Genomic DNA, 22,151 nt, shown 5'->3' with positions numbered 1-22,151 from the left:
GACGCGAAACCCAGGAACGGACGCCAAAGAGCTGCGCTCTAAAACATGAAGTGCGCGACAGCTGGTGCGAGGATTTACCGGGCCACATAAAACTAACAATTTCAGTTCTTGCAAACTTCTGTAGCTTTAACATACAACACAATGCGCTCATGCAGTCGTGGTGCCTAGCTAGCCCAACGCGGTAAAGAAGCGGAAAACAATATAAGCGGCAAACGGCACTCCGAACTTTAGCGAAATGCCTTTAAACCGCATGTTGCACTGCAGACGAACTTCGTCGCTTACGCGTCTAACTACAATCGAGTAAAAAAATAATAATGAAAAAGAAAAAACACCGAAGCGACAAAGGAAAGGATGGGAACAAGAAATTTCGCGCCGAAGCGACGATCCATTGCCACCGTTCCTCCTGCTGATGAGGCTTTGCGGGGAATAATTAGAACCGTATCGCCGGCACGTTTTCGCCGGTGTTTGAGCCCCCCACCCTGCAACAATTCTTCTTCGTCATTCTTCGGAAGCTTTGGCCATCCCACACATGCGAAGGGTGTTGCCTATTTTGCTCTGAAAACACAAATAAGACGGAGAAGCACTATCAGCGACGCAATAAACTACTGCGTGCTACGGCGCGAGGCTCGCTCCTCTCCCGTGCGTTCTGCGCAAGGCCGCCACCAGTGGTGCGGCCATCGGCGTGCACGCCGCGTATATTTGTCCCACAACGACAATCGTCATCTGTCGTGCCCGCGTTTCCTTTCTTTAACGCTGCGAGCCCGGTACTTCCTAGTCACGAACGGCATGCGCGTTATCAGTGTGACGCAGCATTCTCGACAGGAAAGTAGCGAGCACCGAGTTTTCAAGAAAGGAAGCGCAAGCAAGGCAGATGACGATTATCGTTGTGGGACAAATATACACCCCAAAGGGTGCAAACTGTTTTTACACTCTTAGAAACATTTACACCCTTTGGGGCTTATCTTGTCCCACAATAATAATCGTCATCCGTCTTCCCCGCGTTTCCTTCCTCTAACGCGGCGAGCCCGGTACTTCCCAGTCACGAACGGCATGCGCGTTATCAGTATGACGCAGCATTCTCGGCAGGAAAGTAGCGAGCGCCGAGTTTTCAGGAAAGGAAACGCAAGCAAGGCAGATGACGATTATTGTTGTGGGACAAATTTACACCCCAAAGGGTGCAACCGTTTTAAGAGTGTAGAGTGTTGTACGCCGCAGACGACGGAAGCGAGAAGCGTTTTCGACGGAATAATCGTGCGCTTTGAGCTAGCTGCTTTATTTTCACTGCGGAGGAAAACTGTTTTGTTTTACCGAGAACCTTAGGTTCAGTGCCTTAATTTAAGTTTCCTAGGCAAAACGTCATGTTTGCGTCACGTTACGAAAGCAAAATGGGGCCATCAGCGCTATTTTATACGCGTCGCGTCGACGCCACGAATCGAAGAAAATGGCGGAGTGTCCGGCATAGAGCGCCAGGAATCCATTCAAATATTATGTTGTGCCCGGTTTCCAGAGCATGGTGGTATATTTCATTAATGTCGGATATTGTCTGCTGGTTTCTTCTGGGGTGTAAGGCAGACTTGATACTGTGAGGAGCTGCCTTAGAGTCACAAAATTTGACCCACTTTTGTGCCGGTTCATCGGTGACGTAGATCATAGCGGCATGGAGGGCCGCTAGTTCTGCCACCGTAGACGCAGTTATCTTTGACGCTTCAAGTTTAACTGTAATATGCTCCTATGGAACGACGAAACGGACAGCTGGGCTTGTAGGTGAGGTCGAAACATCGGTATGCAAATGCATGCGGTAATGATATGTCTTGGTGCAGTAGTATGTATAGCAGCGTCAGTTGCTTCAGAGCCGAGGACGGATGATTGGCCTTCTTTGCAATTCCGCGAATAGCAAGGTTCACGTGAGTCTGTCGCAGGTACCACAAGGGAGATGTATACTAGATACTATTCTAAAAATACAATGGTCTGCCCATAGCAAGCTTGGAGACTGCGCGACAGCAGGCCAAATAGAAAAAAAAAACAATCAGTGATGTCACATTGACGTACCGGCGCTGAGGTTCTTGTGCATAATTGAAAATATGAAAGTTTTCCCTTCATTTTCTCTTATACTAATCAGCCTATGAAATTATTACCGGGAAATTAAGTAAACCAGAGTTTAAAACAATACTTTACAGTCTAAACTGATTATTTCGATTATATTTAAATACCTGTGATTAGTGGGTCTACGAGTATGTTTTCCTCATTGCTGGATTTTGTTTTCTATACTTAAATTAAGTTCTGGGGTTTTAAGTACCGAAACTACGATCTGATTATGAGGCACGCCGTAGTGAGGGACTCCGGGTTAATTTATACCTCCTGGATTTCTTTACCGTGCACCCAATGTACGGTACACGGGCATTTTTGCATTTCGCCCTCAGCGAAATGCGGCCGCCGCGGCCGGGATTTGCTCCAGCGACCTCGTGCTTAGCAGCGCAACGACAAAGCCACTAAGCAACCACGGTTGGTTTGCTGTCTTGTGACAAAATCATTAGAACTAAACGCTGTCAGAAGCACGTACGCTCCCCGCGGGGGCGTCTGCGTGAGCAGGCGTTTGGTGTGTTGCGGCACCATCTACCCGAGCACACGAGGGTTGGAACCTCCCGCGTGTAGCAGTGCTCGGCTTAGCTGTGTCTGTGGAAAGGGGGATCCTGGTGGTTGAGCCAATGCCGGGTGTTCGGACCTATAAGGCCCCCCTGCGGAGGCAACACACCTCTTTGGCCTCTGCTTCACACAGACGGCGCCTCCAGACAGACCCACCTGGGAGAAATCGGCAGTCGCGTTTTTCTGTTCTCCTCTCTGATTTTCCTCTTTGTCTCTCATCTTTTTCATCTTTCCTGTCTTCTCTTCACTTCTCCTCACTTCCGAATTTTCGGGCCGCGAGGGTTAACCTTGTGTGGCTAGCCACCCTTGGTTATGCTGTATTTGGTTATAGCAGCGATGTATGGCTGGCGTTGGCAGGGTTTCTCTTGCAGGAACTACTGTCACGTCCTCCTGTTCAGCTCCATGGTGAGTGATCGGCATCGCGGCCGAAAACCCTATCAGTACTTATAGAAAACGCTTTTCCAAAACTCCCTGATCGACGTCAGAAAGGACGGCGCACCGAAGATGTCTTTCATTTTTTCGGACGCCAAGTCCAGAAGTTCCCCCGTTTCCATGTAATTCACTCAGAAAAACCAGACAAACCAGTGCGAACCATCTCACCATTCCTTGTTTCAAAGTCCGAAGTTTTTGGTCCAGGGTATAAGGCATCGAGGATGGCAAGCGGTGATCTCTTCTTAGAGTTCCGCGATCAGAAGCAGTATGAGAAATTGCCACAACTAGTGTCATTTGGGGAAACCCAAGTAATTGTAACCCTTGTTGCGACGCCTGTTTCTCGAAGCTCGACCGACGTTACTATTGGGTAGCGTGGCGTTGTCGGTGGGCTGCAGGCATCCGGTAGACCACGGCGACAGGGCAAGGACGATACGATTTCTAGTGCGAAACTTGCACTGTTTATTCAATGGTTGGTGAAGGATAAGAAGAAGAGAATGAATGAAGTGAAAAAGTACATTCCGGGGCCCCTTAAATAGGCCCACTAAAATTGTAGGCAGGATCTTGCTCATGTCAACGTCACGTGACATGCACTGAGTCCCATGGTGCTTTGGCGGCTCCCACTTTCCCAGGTGAGTTTGCACGTCCCTGTTGGTGCTTTGCGGTGGCTCCTTTCTTCTAGGCGATGTTGGTTCGTCGAAAGCGTTCTCCCCTAGAGTTCGACAGTTCGTGGAAAAGGTTCTCCCCTTGGTCGCACACACAAAGGGGCCTGTCATCACTGCGGGGCGCCTGCCAGACCGGCAGCCACACGACACAATCATAGCAAATTATGAATCCATCCTCCGTCTCTGTTGAGCAGGGTCTTTCACGCATCCTTTTTGCCAGGGGTGTTTCGAGCACCCTTTTTGCTAACCGTACCCCGCACTGTACTTTGAGTACCACTCGTGGCGTAGTTTCAGATGATGATCTGTTGGAGCTAACTGAAGCGGAACTCCTGGAGGGCTTCAGTGAACAAAATCTGATCGATGTCAGAAGAATTAAGATGAGGCGAGATGGCAAAATATTCCAAACCAAGATGCCTAATAATCGCCGTTGGTTCAAGTCTCCTGCCCGAATCAATCGAGGTCCGGTACATCTTGCTCCGTGTTAGGTCATATGTACCCAATCCCCTCAGATGTTTCAAATGCCAACGTTTCGGCCACAGTTCACAGAGCTGCCGAGGCCGTCAAACCTGTGCGAAGGGCACACCGCGTACTCGCGGTAGTGCCCTTCCTGGCAAAAAGAAAAAGAAATTGTGACGAGAAAAGTAAAGGAAAACATAACTTTCAAGGAGGCACGCAGGCGGGTATCCTACCCGCCCAAGAACACTTTTGCCGATGTGACGCATCAGGGGGCAGCGAGACAGCGCCTTCCGGCGGCTGTCTTCACCCCCCCCCCCCCAGCCGGCTACAGCGAGCGCGATTCCGCCACCCCAGAAGAAGAGACCATCGACATCTGGGCCGGTGGCCTCAAAGGTCTCTCGAACGTGCCGAGGCCTTCATGTCAAACAAAGCGCTCGGAAGAGCGCGTGTCCAGCGCCTCGCAAGAGGCAATGTACCCAACAAGCAGCCAGACGGCGCCACCAGCGCCTAAGGCGCGGCGAGCCTCTCTCGATCGCTCCAAAAAAGACAAAACCCGCGTCATGGTGCCTGTAAAGGGCACGCGAACTAATGTCAGTCTCTTAAACACACAGCACCATATTTATCACAATAGAGGCACAGATACTACAGTCAGAGGACTTCTTCATAACCTCGACGGCATTACAGTACTACACAAACACAATCTAAAGTTATTGTGTCTTCAAGAGACACATATGAAACCTACTAACAATAATTTCCTCCATAATTACTCAATCTTCCCGAATGACCGCGACGAGGCTACCGCCTCTGCCGGTGTAGCAATAGTAGCCCTTAAATCTGTCGCTTGCCGACCCGTCGCCCTTAACACGCCCCTTGAGGCAGTGTCAGTTCGGGCCATTATTTTTAATAAATTAGTAACTGTGTGTTTGATTTATATACCGCCGAACAACCATCTCGAAAAAACACCTTTATAAGCTCATTGATCAGCTTTGCGAGCCTTACATACTCGTGGGAGATTTTAACGCTCATAACACGATGTGGGGAGACTCACGGTGCGACGCGAGCGGTCGACTCATTGAAAATTTCCTTTTAACTTCCAGTGCGTGCCTCTTTAACACGAAAGAACCGACGTACTCTAATCTACATCATAATTCATACTCCTCATTGGACCTGTCTATCGGCTCTGGTTCTATCTTTCCTGAGTTAGAGTGGTCTGTAAAAATCCATTTGGAATTGATCACTTACCATTAACTCTAAACCTAGTAACGCAACATGACTCCCCTCCGCCTGTTCCTTACTGGAAACGAGCCGAGGCTAATTGGAATTGCGTTAAAGAATCCACCTACATATCACCAGGTTTTATAAGTCATTTTAGCATAAATCATGCTGTATCATATTTTACCGCTTTTATCAGCGAGACAGTAGAAAAGTTAATCCCTCAAACAAGTGGCGCTTCGTTGAAAAGACGGGTCTCCTGGTGGAATGACGATTGTAGAGAGGCACGGAGGAGACAAAATAAAGCTTTGGGCAAACTACGTGAATGTCCTACGGCCAAAAATTTAGTAGAATTTAAACAAGTTAAATCTCAGGGAAGAACACGACTATACAGGGAATGAGAGCAATCTGGCAGAGGTTCCTTTCGGCTATAATATATACTAAAGAGGCTAAAGTATGGGACAGGCTTAGGAGGCTAAAGGGACAAGAAATTCATCCGTTTCCCCTAGTAAACGATGAAGGGAATAGTTTGGAAGATCAAGCTGACGCACTTGGGGAACATTTTGAGCGCATTTCCAGCTCAAATCATTATTCCGAGGAATTCCTAAAGCACAAACAAACAGCAGAACGCGAGGCCATCAACCGCCAATGCAGACAGAACAAATTCTATAACCTGCCTTTCAACATTGCCGAGTTGACAGCCGCATTGGCTGCATCTCATAGCTCTGCATCTGGACCTGAACGGATCGTGTACGACATGCTTAAACATCTCCAAAGCGATACTCAAATAACCCTATGGGCACTTTTCAATGATATATGGGCTACCGGGTACCTCCCATCTAAATGAAAAGAAGCTATTGTGATTCCTGTTTTAAAGCACGGTAAAGATGCATGGTGCATTATTCGGCCACCCCCTCCTACATGGCTCACTCAATTACCCAATGGCCCTCAGTCCCCAGCAGCTTCGAAGCGCCTGACCAAGGGTCAGACCTGTAACGCTGCAGAGGGTGCTAAGAATTTCTGGGTCCGGACAGGCCGCCCTTGCAACGTTTAATACCCGAACCCTCTCGAGTGAGGCTAGCTTAGGACTCTTTGAGGAACTATCAGACATTGTTTGGGATATCATCGGCCTTAGTGAAGTTAGAACTGGTGAGGCTTATACATTGCTGAATAACGGACATGTCCTCTGCTATAGAGGTCGCCTAGATAAGAAGCAATACAGGGTAGGATTCCTAATACGTATTTTCCGGTGTATAAGACGCACCCTTGTATAAGACGCACTCACCATATATGAAGGCTCTCATTGAAAAAGTTGGTATATAAGACGCACCCCAATTTACCCACTTAGGCTAGTCAGGGTTAATTAAACACGCTTGATCGACCATCGCGAAATGAACCATGGGTGGACTCATCTGATCGCATAAAAGCTCCGTAGAGCTAAATAAAGTTATCCTACCCACCTACCTACCTATCTGTGAGAAGTTCTTGGTTTATGGGGTTTAACGCCCCAAAGCGACTCAGGCTATGAGAGACGCCGTAGTGAAAAGCCCCGGAAATTTCGACCACCTGAGGTTCTTTAACGGGCACTGACATCGCACAGTACACGGGCCTCAAGAATTTCTCCTTCAAAGAAATTCTAGCCGCGGCCGGGATTGAACCCGCGTCGTTTGGGTCAGCAGTCGAGCACCATAAACACTGAGCCACCGCGGCGGCCTGTGAGAAGTTCTTAAGCAACGCTAAGTGATCGCAAAAGGCAACACTCACGCCATACCCGCCCACGTTTTAGCAAAACAGAAAGAAAAATACGACGAAAGAACTCTCCCATATGTCCATAACAACATTTTATTTTTACTTAAAACCATCGAAATCTTCATCTTCGGATGCGCTCTCAAAAAGCTCGCCCATTTCTGGAGGCAACGCGGCTGAAGCATTCTCTTCATACTCAGAACCGCTGGTCTGATTGTCGTCGTGATCGGTTGGCGATGAAGCTAGCAGGCCAGCCTTCCGGAACCCTGCAGTTATGGTTGCCACTCTAACAGCACTCCAGGCCTCATGGACCCACTTCGCAACTTCGCTGTAAGAAGCGCGCCTCATGCGTCCAGTTGCGGTGTAGCTGTGCTCGCGTTCCGTCATCCACGCCTCCCAAATACGTCGCAAAATAGCTTTAAAGCTGCGGTTGACGGAAATATCCAAAGGCTGTAGAACCTTCGTCAAACCACCGGGTATTATTGTAGGGGTACAGTTCTTCGCCTTGATTTGCCTCAGTGTCAAGTCAGTAATGTGCGCCCGCATGCTATCCATAACCAGAAGGCCTTTCCCGGAGTGAAAAAATCCATCCGGGCGCTTCGAAAAGCACTTTTCGAGCCAAACTCCCATCATTTGCTCATCCATCCAGCCCTTCTGGTTAGTTGTGACAATAACACCAGGCGGAAAGCTTTCTTTTGGCATCGTTTTCCTTTTAAAAATTATCATCGGCGGCAGCTTTGTTCCGTCAGCACAGCACGCAAGTACGACAGTGAAGTGAGACTTTTCGTGCCCAGTTGTTCGTACTGTGACAGTCTTATCACCTTTCTGAGCGACACTTTTTGACATAGGGATGTCAAATGTTAGAGGCACTTAGTCCATGTTTACGATGTGGCTGTCGATGATGTTATTCTTTTCGACTTCCTTCTTCACAAATTCATGGAACTTCTCCACTTTCTCTCCGAAATCGTCTGGTAGTTGTTGTGACATTGTCGTTCGCGCTCTTATTGACAAGGCTTTGCGCTGCATAAATCTATAGCACCATGACGGCCCACCAACAAAATCAGCGGCACCGATTTCACTCGCCAAAGTGCGTGCTTTCAAGCGCAACTGCACGGTTGACAGAGCCCTACCTTGAGCCCGTTGTTCAAGAGCCCACTTGAGGAGCCGGTCTTCAAGTTCAGGCCACCGCGCCCTCTTCCCGCGGTCAGCCTTCTTTCCGCTCTTCAACGACTGCAGTTTGGCGGACGACTGTCGCCACGTGCGAATCATCTTCTCGGTGACGTCGAAATGGCGGCCCGCAGCCCGATTTCCGTTTTCGGTAGCATACTCGACCGCAGATAATTTGAACTTTGCGGTGTAGCTCTTGCGCAACTTCGGTGGCATACTGTAGTAAGACCGAGCACGACAGGTGTAGGTAGTGGAAAACACACGCCGAAGTCACCAACACAGACGTAATACGTACACGGTTGCGAAGTTGCAAAGAATGACTAAAAAAGAACGCCGGCTTGGCTTGGCTTGTCTTGACAATGTCGAGAAGCGCGACTGTCGCCATCTTTGGGAATTTCACATTACTTTTGCTTGCGCCTCCGAAACGACCGCGTGTTTGCGATTCTGGAAGTCGTCATCCCCGCCGTTTCATGATAAAGTTCACCTAAAAAAAGTTGCGCATGGCGGTCCCCGTATTGAAGTATTAACCGTGCTACTACCGCATCATTGGTAGTGATATTTTTTCGGTGAAAAAAGCTTGAGCATGAACCTGAGTAATTTCTGAACCCGCAAAAAAAACGAAAAATTCGCATATAAGACGCACCCTTGTATAGAACGCATCAGCAAGATTTTTGAAAAAAAAAAACGCGTCTTATACACCGGAAAATACGGTGCATAAAGAGAGCGGGCAACATTGATGAATTCTACAGCATTAATGACAGGGTAGCAGTAGTCGTAATCAAACTTAATAAGAGTTATAGATTAAAGGTAGTACATGCCTACGCTCCAACATCCAGTCACGATGATGGTGAAGTAGATCAGTTTCGTGAAGATATTGAATTAGCGATGAGAAAAGAGCTTGCGAAGATGACCAAATTAATCTAAATAGATGCTTACAGGCATTAGACGAGTGGTGTTTAACATGGGACATGGAAATAAACTATAGCAAAACAACATTTACGCATATTTGCTCAAGCAGGAGCAAATTTTCCTTCATATACCACATCGGAAACCATCCTCTGAATAATGCAGCTTCTTTCAAATACTTAGGAGTCAGTATTATGCACACATTGCAATGGCACTCACACGTTGATAATATATGTTCTAAGGCAAACCAAAAACTATACTTTTTAAAGAAAAAACTGGAATGCGCTACACGGGACGTGAAATTAACAGCCTACAAAACTTTTGTACGACCAGTCTTGGAGTACGCTTGTGTTGTGTGATCCCCTCATCAGAAAGTCCTGAAAGCAAAAATAGAAAGAATACAAAGATTGGCAGTCCGTTTCATATGCGGTAAATACCGACGCATGGAGTCTGTTACAGCCTTGTTAAAATCGTGTGAACTAGAGCCTCTGGAGGAACGCAGAAGTAAGCATAGGCTAAAGTTTCTCTTTAAAATCATGAGTGGGCGAACGATAATAAACAAGGATCTATATCTACAACCCCCAGGACGGAGATGCGATCGTCTAAACAATAGCAGAGCTATTCAACCTTATTTAACACGTACTGATGCTTTTCGTTTCTCCTTTTTTCCTGACACAATTGAAATGTGGAACAGATTGCCTGATGCAGTTGTGAGCAACGAGGGCTCTGCCGAATTTGAAAATGCGTTGGATACTTTCTTTTACGAGAATGTATACTAAATTGTTGCTGCGAGCACTTTCGTTGACTTTTCCTTGTATAACTACTGTTATTTGCTTTTGTTAACTTCCAAGAGCGCCAGTGCATTTGTATGTTACATAGAAAGAAATTATGTATCATGTATTCTTGACACATCACCCTCCCTGTAATGACCCCAAGAACGGGGTTGACAGTATCAAATAAATAAATAAATAAATAATAAATAAATACTGTAGTAATGGGCAACTTCAATGCAAAAGTGGGGAAAAAGCAGGCTGGTGAACAAGCAATTGGCAACTAAGACAGGGATTCTAGGAACACTCGAGGAGAGATGTTGGTAGAATACGCGGAAAGGAATAAACTGCGAATAATAAACACCTTCTTCAGGAAGCGTTGGAACAAAAAGTGGGCCTGGAAAAGCCCTAAAGGTGAAACAAGAAATGAAATTAATTTCATACTTTCTGCCTATCCCAGCATAGTGCAGGGTGTAGAAGTGATAGGTAGGGTAAAGTTCATAGGTTCATAGGATCATAGGTTAGTGAGGGCTATGGATTCACCTAAATTTGAAGACAGAAAGGGTCAAATTGGTCAGTAAGAAACAGGCCAATCTAGACGCTGTAAGGGTGAAAGCAGACCAATACTGCTTGACACTTGCAAACATATATGCAGCCTTAGAACAAACAGATGAAGATGACATAGAGGCAATGAATGAAACCGTAACTAGGCTGGCTTCAGAAGCAGCAATTGGAGTGGGAGGTAAGGCACCAAGGCAACCAGTGGGTAAGCTCTTCCAAGTAACAAAATACCTAATAAAGAAACGACAAAGAATGAAAGTGTCCAACTCAAGAGATCAGATAGAATTCGTGGAACTGTCAAAACTGATCAACAAGGAGAAAATAAGGAATATTCGAAGTTATAACCTGAGAAACACTGAGGAAGCAGTAAAAAATGGACGCAGCATGAAATCAGTGAGAAGAAAACTTGGCATAGGAAAAACCAAGATGTATGTACTAGAAGATAAGCAAGGTAATATCATCAGCATTCTCGATGATATAGTAAAAGCAGCAGAAGAATTCTATACTGACCTGTACAGTACCCAGCGGACTCAGGGTACCTCAATTAGAAACAGTAATGAACAGGATACAGAAACTCCTCCTATAACTGGCGATGAGGTCAGAAGGGCCTTGCGAGACATGAAACGAGGAAGAGCGACAGGATAAGATGGAATAACAGTCAATTTATTCAAAGATGGAGGACACATATTGCTTGGAAAACTGGCGGCTCTTTATACGAAGTGTCTATCGACTGCAAAGGTCCCAGACAACTGGAAGAATGCAAACATTATACTAATCCACAAAAAGGGAGACGTTAAATAATTGAAAAATTATTCGCCAATTAGCTTACTCCCAATATTATATAAAATATTTACCAAAATAATCTTAAATAGAATAAGGACAACACTGGACTTTAGTGAACCAAGGAAACAGGCTGGCTTCAAGAAGAGATACTCTACAATGGATCATATCCATGTCATTAATCAGGTTATCGAGAAATCCTCAGAGTACAATAACCCTCTCTATATGGCTTTCATAGATTACGAAAAAGCATTTGATTTAGTAGAGATACCAACAGTCATAGCGGCATTACGTAATCAAGGAGTACAGAACGCTTACGTAAATACCTTGGAAAATATCTGCAGAGGTTCTAAGCTACCTTAATTCTACACAAGAAGAGTAGGAAGATACCTATAAAGAAAGCGGTCAGACAGGGAGACACAATCGCTCCAATGCTATTCACTGCGTGCTTGGAAGAAGTGTTCAAGTTATTAAACTGGGAAGGCTTAGGAATTAAGATCGCCGCCCAATATTTCAGCAACCTTCGGTTTGCCGATGAAATTGTTCTGTTCAGCAACAATGGAGACGAGTTACAACAAGTGATTGAGTACCTTAACAGAGAGAGTGTAAAAGTGGGGTGGAAGATTAATATGCAGAAGACAAAGACAATGATAAATAGCTGGGCAAAGAAACAAGAGTTCAGGATCGCCAGTCGGCCTCTAAAGTCTGTGAATGAGTACGTTTACCTAGGTCAATTAATCACAGGGAACCCTGCTCATGAGAAGAAAATTCACAGAAGAATAAAAATGGGTTGAATCACATATGGCAGACATTGCCAGCTCCTGACTGGAAGCTTACCATTATCATTGAAAAGGAAGGTGTACGATCAGTGCATTTTACCAGTGGTGACATATGGGGCAGAGACTTGGACACTGACAAAGAAGCTTGAGACCATGTTAAGGACCGCGCGAAGAGCGGTGGAACGAAGATTGCTAGGAATAACGTTAAGAGACAGAAAGAGAGCGGTTTGGATCAAAGAGCAAACGGGTATAGACGATATTCTAATTGAGGTCAAGAGAAAAAATGCAGCTGGGCAGGTCATGTAATGCGCAGGTTAGATAACCATTGGACCATTAGGGTTACAGAATGGGTACCAAGAGAAGGGAAACGCAATCGAGGACGACAGAAGACTAGGTGGAGCGATGAAATTAGGAAGTTCGTGGGTGCTAGTTGGAATCGGTTCGCGCAGGACAAGGGTGGACATAAAACAGGCTGATTATGATGATGGTGGTGGTGGTGATGATTATTATGGTGTTGGTGTTGGTGGTGATGATGATGAAAGAGACATCACTGCTGACCAGCTACCGTCCTATAGCGCTTACGAGCTGCCTTTGTAAGCTCTTTGAGAAAATGGTCAATCACCGTCACGTTTATTTCCTAGAGTCTAGCAAACGCTTGACCCATTTCAATATGGCTTCAGGGAAGGGCGATCTACAACCGACCATCTCGTGCGTATCGAAGCAAACATTCACTATGCCTTCGTCCATAAACAATCCTTCTTATCCGTGTTTCTTGATACTGAAAAGGCGTACGATACAACTTGGCAGTACGGAATCCTGCGCGACCTGTCGGCGCTGGGCGTCCACGGCAATATGTTATATATTATAGAAAGCTACCTACACAACCGTAGATTTTGGGTGAAAATAGGTAATGCACTGTCGCTTACGTTCGTACAGGAAACTGGGGTACCCAAGGGCGGCGTGCTCAGTTGCATGCTCACTCTTTGTGAATCATTACCACCAGGAATTTTTTATGCCGTCTACGTAGACGACATACAAATAGGTTTCGAATCCTGCAACCTCGCAGTGTGTGAGAAACAGGTACAGCAGGGCTTGAACAAGGTGTCCAAGTGGGCAGACAAAAATGCATTCAAAATCAACCCCCACAAAAGTTCTTCTGTTCTCTTTACAAGAAAGAGAAACCTGGTTCCAGGTCCTTGGGTAGAATTGTGTGGACAACAAATACCTGTCAACAAAGAGCATAAATTTCTAGTCATTATACTTGACTCCAGGCTTACTCTCATTCCACACATTAAATATCTTAAGGAATAATCCTAAAAACAATGAACTTATTGAAACTTCTATCCCACACAACATGGGGTAGCGACAGGAAGTGTTTTATGAATCTTTATAATAGCCTAATTCGATCACGATTGGACTATGGTACTGTCGTATATAACTCTGCCGCCCCGAGCGCGCCGCTAAAGATGCTCGACCCTGTCCACCGTCTAGATATCCGCTTAGCTGCTGGCGCTTTCAGGACAAGTCCGACAAAAAGCTTGTACGCAGAATCAAATGAGTGGTCACTCCACTTGCAGAGAACTTACATCATCGTCATATATTTTCTCAGAATACAATCTAATCATGAACATCCATGTTTTAATACCGTTACCGATATGACGTGTGCTACACTTTTCCGCAATCGTCCCTCTGTAAGACAGCCTTTCTCGCTGCTTGTGAAGGAGCTTAGCGATGGAATGCATGTACCACTCCTGGAGCATCACTTCATGCATCCAACCAAGCTGCTACCTCCTGGGGAGTGGCAGGTGGTAGAATGTGACATGTCCTTTCTAGAAGTTGCAAAGCACGCTCCAGAGATCAAAATACGAATGCATTTCCTAGAACTTCAGTACAAGCACTCGTGCACAGAGTTCTACACTGACGTTTCCAAGTCACATGCCGGAGTGTCCTATGCAGCCGTCGGTGCATAGTTCTCGGAATTCGATGTACTGCATCCTGAAACACGTATCTTTACGGCGGAGGCCTACGCAATATTGTCATCTGTAAAGCATACAAGGAAATCAAAACTCCAAAAATCAGTTATATATACAGACTCCCTAAATGTCCTGAACGTCTTGATGACACTTTGCAAACATAAACATTCCGTATTTATTGAGGTCTATTCCGACCTGTGTAAACCTTATCAATCTAACTAGCATATGCTGGGTACCTGGCCATAGGGGAATCGAAAGTAACGTTCTGACAGACCAGATGGCCACGTCAATTGCATCCCATGCTGTTAACGCTGCTGCTGCGGTCCCTGTCACAGATCTGAAGCCATTCTTACGAAAGAAACTGCGAAACCACTGGCAACATATGTGGGATGCAGAAATAAATAACAAACTGCACGTTATCTGATAAAGCCACAGTTAGGTTTTTGGCCCTTGCAACAAAATCACGGCGAACAGATGTCCTATTCTGTCGTCTCAGAATAGGACACACATTTGAGACTCATAATTTTCTACTTACTGGAAATGAACCTCCAACCTGTGGTAGATGTGGTGAAAGGCTGACCGTCCTCCACGTGATCCTGGAGTGTCGGGAAGCCGAAGCTGTAAAAAAGGAACATTTTCCTCTTGCATACCGTTATTACACCCCTCTTCAACCGGCTGTTTCTTGGTAAGGAACCGCTTTTTAACAACAATGCAGTCCTGGTTTTCTTTAATGATGTTGTCCTACATGTCATAAGCCCATTAAATTCATATCGCATCCTCTTCCGAGACGATGCTGTTGTGATAGTGTTTTGTATAGCACATGCCTCCATGCCCTTTTGTTTCAAGGGCTCTAATGAGGCAGTCGTGCTCTAGCAAATTTTAGTATCAAACATATTTTGTACAACGTATCATTATCTCGCAACGTATCTTAATGCTCATAGTTCCCGTCATTTGCCATCGCCATAATCTTATTACAAATAGATTTTACGCACTTTAAAGCGACTATTTTTAAGGCCCCTTTAGAGCGACGTCACATCAACCCCATAGAAATCATACCTCAACTGCAAGCCCATTAACACAGGCATGGCGCTCTTTGGCCATACCTGGCCCTTGCGCTAGTAAACATCACACATTCAAGCACGTACGCTGCCACTCTCTCTGCACATGCCTCTGCATGCGTCAAAGCCATCTGCCATGCTTAAGAATTCACCTGCACATCAGAAGTGAAAATGTCCCCATCTCTTGGTGTTCAATAATATCGTCTTTGTCCTGTTGTACAGTTAACTACCCTATCACGCCTTCATTATACCATTGCAACGTTGCAGATCGACCAGGACAAGGTATTTGGCCACGAAGCTGTCGTCTACATCTTCTGCGACCAAGGCAATCAATATGAGCCGTGGCAGTGTCGTCATGGAGAGTGGAGCCACGAACGAGTTTGTGAAAGCAGTAAGTACCTGAAGTGAGACTTCATTTTTGCATAAGCACTTCATAAAAGATAGAAAAAATGGGGAAAATTTATACGTTACTCTCTTGGCATCGACATGATTCGTTTGTTTGTTTTTACAGGCTATCCATTAGCTCCTCATGGCACGACGCACGTCAGACAACAACAAGGCACGGCATCCAAACCCGCAGGATATGTAGCGGTTAAGCCTGCGCAACATTCGCATGTGTTGACTACGAGTGAAGCTCCACATCTGAGACCAAGTGATGACTATAATAATAGGCGCGCGGCAGCAGTGCACGGTGTGAGCAGTTCTCATCATTTGACCAGAGGTCGCAGGATAAATGTCAGCGCTTCCGCAGAATCTGTCCCAATGCTTCAACAAAAGGGTGTGACGTCACGCATGGGGCCTGCCTTGATATCTCCAAATGAGCCCTCCAGGTCAGGAACTTGTACTCATCCCACTGCCTCAGGCCGCTGCAGCGATCCTGGTGACAGAAGAGGACAAGCACTGAAAGGCATAAGGGTTGGTTCTGTTGACACCGCTGCCGGCGTCGCCCATGAACTACGCCCCACAGGCCCGGACAGTCGCAAGGAAAGCGCTACTGACGCCTACTCGAATGCTAATTCAAATTTCAGCACGAGTTATTCGAAACAATCAGCTGACTTCCCGCGACAGGAGGAGAACCCGAAGGTACCTGCGCAATTTGGCGTCCTTTCATCGGTCAGTGACCGGACTATCATTAACAGTTCAGTGGATGTTGCGGCGGAAACACCGCGGCCTGAAGGCCCCAGCGAGTCTTCGTCAATTGCAGGTATGCTATCCGAAGTTTTTCTTATGCAATGACGCTTGTGTTGACCGTGGGCAGCATAACACAGAATTACTAGCTTCAGAAACAGACCAAGCATTGACTGCCGGAAAGGACAAATTTAATCTTAACATGGCTCCAGACCGTGAGGAACGTAGCGCGCAGCTTCAAGTTACATTCGAGGTGTACTGACACCAAATATTTATATTGTTTTGCTTATGCATGGCTGTTAATCTAATAATTATGTTATGATGTCCCGATTCCCCAAATCTGATCATTACAAAACGGACGCAAGTGCAGCACGACTTTTGAGATGAAGCAAAAGGCATGATACTTCACAGAAAGTGGTAATCAATTATTATACACCGCTGACGCGTTAACCTACACAGTTACGGTGTTACCGAAAGCTTGAGTTCACTGGTTGAACGCAGAGAAGCGCTGAATGAGGATATATAATTAGTTTGCGCTGCGAAAGCATCAAATGGCCTACTGAGCAAAAATCCGGCGTCAGTAGCAGTGAAACGGCACCTAAATTCCCATTGGCTGCAAAGTCACTTCACGAGCCCACATCGCCCGAGTAGAGCGGGCGAATCGGAACACCTGCTGCTGCGTTAGCGCGCCAGGTGTTGCGTGAGGGTAGAGGGCACCGCCGCGACGCCACCTTTGAATTTATGCAAGAGAAATGTAGCTCATTTATGTCCTCAAGCAATGCGGACCGATATGTCTCTGATGTTTTTAATAATACGCAAGAAATTTAAAACACAGCGACCTGAGACGTGTACCCGCAGGTGTACTGCGATTTGTTTTCGAAATCCACAGTGACACAATGCGTTGAAAACACATTTATTTCATTTAGTTGCTCCGGAAAACAGCTTTCTATCTGCGTCCCCCTCGTTGGCTAAGGTGGAAAGACATTGAGAAAGTAAAAACTTAAGATTTGGCAACGATACAGGCCTGTATGACAGGTGTTGCCCTTCCAAACGCTCTGTTCTGTACAGCCTAAAACCGAGCTCTAGCGATGTAACCATGCAGGTTCCGTTAGTTCAGTGACCTGAAACTTAAACGCCGCCACGTTTTTACAGTGAAGCTGTTAACCCGCCTAGCTTTCTAAAATGTTACATATGGCTGTTCCCACAATTTCCTGATAAAAAAAGAAAGAAAAAAACATCCCTTGTGATGTTTATATATTGCGAAAATTAAATTATGGAGTTTTACGTGCCAAAACCACTTTCTGATTATGAGGCACGCCGTAGTGGGGAACTCCGGATCACAGGAGTTCCTTAATGTGCACCTAAATCTAGGTATACGGGTGTTCTCGCATTTCACCCCCGTCTAAATGCGGCCGCCATGGCCGGGATTCAATCCCGCGACCTCGTGCTCAGGAGCCCAACACCATAGCCACTGAGTAACCATGGCAGGTGATGGGAAGCATAATGAGTATAGTGTGTGGCGAAATCCTAACTTTTCTGGCCTAATTAGGAGCGTTAAAAATAATTAATGAACTCTCAATTTTTTGTCGCTGTTTTACTGTACGTCAAACAAAGCTTACGGGGCTGACAAGCACTTTCGCAGAAGTGACAGCACAAGCTATCTATGGCTTTTCATATTGACATATAGTAGCTTTTATTTTATTTACTTATTCTTTTTACCAGATTATACAATAGAGAAATAGCTGCCTTCGTCCTATTCTGTCCTCTATTTCAATACTATGGCCCTTCTTCCGCACCCTCCCCACTTACACAGATGACAGCCGTTCATGTGTGAAAAAATGTATGCCTAGAGAGTTACAGCGCTGTCAACAGTACTAATACTTTTCGTTTCTGCCTATTATTTAAAATAAACACTTAATTACTGCAACACTAAACCTAAATTTGGTGCGAAATAATGGAATATTGTTATGATTTGTAGGCGAACTTAGAATTGTGTTTATTAATTGCGGCTTATGGCAATAAAATCTGTATTCAAGTGCTCCGTGTTATACGAATGGCGCAGACTACAGGGCGATGCCTTGAATATATTGCTACGGAACAGTATTTGCGATGACAAAGAGGTGAGCGGGGTGAAGACGACGACGACGATTAGAAGCTAGCGCGGGTTGTTGCCTCTTGGCCAAGTGCGGCGTATTTCCTTGTAAATATACTTGTATATAGCTTTTCGTCTCTGTCTTCCTACGTAACATATCTGGTGGACGTGGACGTTCCCTGTACCTCGTCACGTAGCTTCGCAGTAAACGGTACGTCGAGCTGCGAAGCTCGACGTACCGTCCAGTGGCTCCTGGCAACGACAATTCGACTCCGCCGGCTCCGACACCTGCTTTCACTTCGACGACCTACATCACTCTCCCCGCTCCCCGTGATCCTAGCGTATTCTGGGGCAAAGATGGGGAAGACGTCGAGGACTGGATCAGCCTGTACGAACACGTACGTCAGCCGTAATAACCGGTGGGACCGTACTATCATGTTCGCCAACGTAGTCTTTTACCACGGTGGAACACCTCGAGTTTGGTTTCGGACGCACGAAGATGAGCTCACCAGTTGGGATTCGCTTAAGCAAAAACTCCGAGACTTGTTCGGCAACCCCTATGGTCACCAACTTGCCGCGCAGAAGGCATTACGTACATTCAGGACATCTTGGCTCTGTGCCGCAAAGTTGACACACACATGACTGAGTCCGACAAGGTTTCCCACATCCTCAAAGGCTTTGCTGATGACGCCTTGAACTTGCTGAGTTTCAGCAACGTGGCGACGGTGGATGCAGTTATAAAAGAGTGCCGCCGCCTGGAACTCGCTAAAAGCCGACATGTCGACCTGCAGTTTGCCCGTCTGCCCAACACCCCAGCGACATCTTCCTGTGCCGACGCTCCTCGTCCCAACAACACTGGCGATATTACCAGGATCGTCCGACGTGAGATCGAGGCGAGCTATCGGGCTGCCTTCGACTCCAGCCCCACCAACGCACCTGCAGTCACGGTTTCCCTGATCCAGGCAGTTGTCCGGCAGGAGTTCGCAAACATGGGTTTTCACACCATCTGCTCGGCCCATCGCCCTGACACCCACCCGGCTTCTTCGATTCCGCCCCGTCCCGCATCTTCTTACTCACCACGTTTCCGCAACCCGTATGAATGGCGAACTGCTGACGACAAGCCCATTTGTTTTCACTGCCATCGAATCGAGCACATTTCTCGGCACTGTCGCAGTCACTGGAGTTCCCCGAACCGATCTACTTATGCTGCCTACTCTCGCCCCCCCAGGTGGCCCTTTTCGTCCCTATGCCGCCCACTCCGATAATGCCGCCACCGATTCTCCTGCGCCGAACCGCCCCTATTCTCGTTCGCCTTCGCCCCAACGACGACAATCACGCTCCCCCCAGCCCCGTCGCTCCTGTTCGTCGACTCCCTTCGGACGCCGCTCCCAGCCGGAAAACTAGACGATGCAGCGCCTCGAGGTGACGCTGCATTGCTCCCTACGCTGCCAAATCCTCCACTGACGTTGCCCACTCATCTGAACCTTCTTGACGTGCAAGTCGACGATGTTTCTGTATCTGCTCTTTATGGACACTGGGGCGCATTTGTCGGTAATGAGCGCTGACCTTCGTAACCAGTTCAAGAAAATAATAACGCCCGCCACGACGGCTGTTGTCCGTGTCGCCGACGGCGGAATAGCCCCCGTAATTGGTATGTGTGCCGCCCGCGTCTCCTTCCCCGATCGCTCCACTATCGTGCTACTCACAGTCATCTCCCACTGTCCCTGCGACATCATCCTCGGCTTAGACTTCCTCTCCGCACATTCTGCTCTCATAGATTGTTCCGCCAGTACTCTCCGCCTTGACCTGCCTGTTCTGGATCCCGCTGAACCGCACCCCAGTCGCGTCAATTCAGTCGACTTCGTTCACTTGCCACCTTCGGCACTGACTTACGTTGACTTAGTGTCATCCCCACCAGTCCCCGATGGTCACTACATTGCGGCTCCTATGCAAAACGTCCTACTTACACACGGGATCACAGTACCTCATACAATTTTATCTATTACGGCGAATTGCGTCTGCCTGCCAGTGGTCAATTTTGGCTTGACGACACATGTGCTGCCACGCGGGATGTCTCTGGCCCAACTTTGCTCATTCGAGGATCACTCAGTAGCGTCTATTGCAGTAGACGACAATTCAGCCGATCCTCATCTGCCATCGCAGTCGCCAACTTGTACCATCGCCGTCTTACAGAAAATGATTGCGCCCGACATGCCGTCCGAGCACGCTCGAGAGCTCTACCGCGTTCTGTTTTCCTACCACAATATTTTTTTACTTTAACGATCCTCCTTTCGCCCAAACTACAGCTGCTAAACATCGAATTAATACCGGCGATGCCCCTCCTATTCATCGCCGCCCGTATCGAGTGTCACCGGCTGAGTGTCAAGTTATTCACGCCGAAGTTCGCAAAAGGCTTGCCAAGGACATTATTGAACCGTCATGAAGTCCATGGGCGTCACCTGTTGTACTGGTAACACAGAAGGATGCCTCATGGTGCTTTTGCGTGGATTATCGGCACCTTGACAGGGTTACCAAAAAGGACGTGTATCCGCTACCTCGGATTGATGAAGCCCTTGACGGCCTCGACGGTGCTCGCTATTTCTCCTCCATTGACCTTCGCTCCGGCTACTGGCAGATTGCAGTGGACGATCTCGACCGCAAGAAGACTGCTTTTATTTTTGCAACACCCGATGGTGTTTATCCATTCAAAATTGATGCCGTTCGGTCTATGTAACGCTCCTGCCACTTTTTAATGCATGATGTACTCCCTTATTCACGGTTTCAAATGGTCCACGTGCCTGTGCTACTTGGACGACGTTATAGTATTCTCCCCAACGTTTGCTACGCACCTCGAGCGCCTCTCAGCAGTCATGGACGTTTTTCGTCGAACCGGTCTGCAACTCAACGCGTCGAAGTGCCAATTCGGTCGTCGCCAGATTACCGTCCTTGGACATCTCGTTGACGCGAATGGAGTGCAACCGGACCCAGGCAAGATCCATGCTGTTACGCGCTTCCCTGTTCCAACGTGTGTCAAGGATGTGCGCAGCTCCATCGGCCTTTCTCCGTACTTCCGCCGTTTCGTGAAAAATTTCGCGGCCATAGAACGACCAATAACCGAGCTTTTGAAGAAAGACGCCCCTTTCCAGTGGGGTGATAACGAGGCCTCTCCATTCTCGCTTCTAATCAACCTTCTCACAACGCCTCCCTTTCTCACCCATTTCGATCCTTCTGCGCCTACCGTATTTCGTACTGATGCCAGCGGTCACGGAATTGGCGCAGTACTGGCACAATGCCAGCGCAGCCACGACCGTGTTATCGCTTACACCAGCAGGCTCCTCTCGCCCGCGGAGAGCAACTATTCTATCACTGAGCATGAGTGTCTGGCCCTAGTTCGGGCGGTTGCGAAGTTCCGCCCATACTTATATGGCCGACCCTTTTCCGTTGTCACAGACCATCACGCGCTTTGCTGGTTATGCTCACTGAAAATCCTACAGGAAGACTTGGTCGCTGGGCCTTACGCCTCCAATGTTATTCGTACTCTGTCACCTACAAATGTAGCCGACTACACAGGACGCTGACTGCCTGTCCCGCTACACGGTAGGCGAGCCTGATGATGCCGACAGTAGTACCGCCAACGGCATTTTCTTTGTGTCTGCCTTCGCTAACATCACCGATGAGCAGTACCGAGACCTATCGCTGCGAGCACTCATCGAGCGTCTGCGCTCTACACTTACCGACGCATCCGTTCGCCTATATATCCTCCAGGGCGGCATTCTTTGCCGAAGG

The 22,151-nt window shown here is 47.2% G+C and overlaps 1 protein-coding gene across 3 annotated transcripts in view; it reads left to right on the top strand.

Moving 5' to 3' along the window:
• LOC139061116 (sushi, von Willebrand factor type A, EGF and pentraxin domain-containing protein 1-like) overlaps window positions 1-22,151 on the top strand; it is a 297,555-nt gene that overhangs the window by 262,640 nt on the left and 12,764 nt on the right. For all 3 annotated transcript variants that reach the window (XM_070540689.1, XM_070540681.1, XM_070540673.1), the window contains 2 exons: window positions 15,413-15,536; window positions 15,657-16,349. In XM_070540689.1, coding sequence (XP_070396790.1) covers window positions 15,413-15,536; window positions 15,657-16,349 — 817 coding nt within the window. The remainder of the gene's footprint in view (window positions 1-15,412; window positions 15,537-15,656; window positions 16,350-22,151) is intronic.

This window comes from Dermacentor albipictus, chromosome 1, assembly GCF_038994185.2.
Source record: "Dermacentor albipictus isolate Rhodes 1998 colony chromosome 1, USDA_Dalb.pri_finalv2, whole genome shotgun sequence".
NCBI lineage: Eukaryota > Metazoa > Arthropoda > Arachnida > Ixodida > Ixodidae > Dermacentor > Dermacentor albipictus.
Note: the sequence above shows the minus strand (reverse complement) of the source record. Positions and strands in the feature narration are given on the sequence as shown.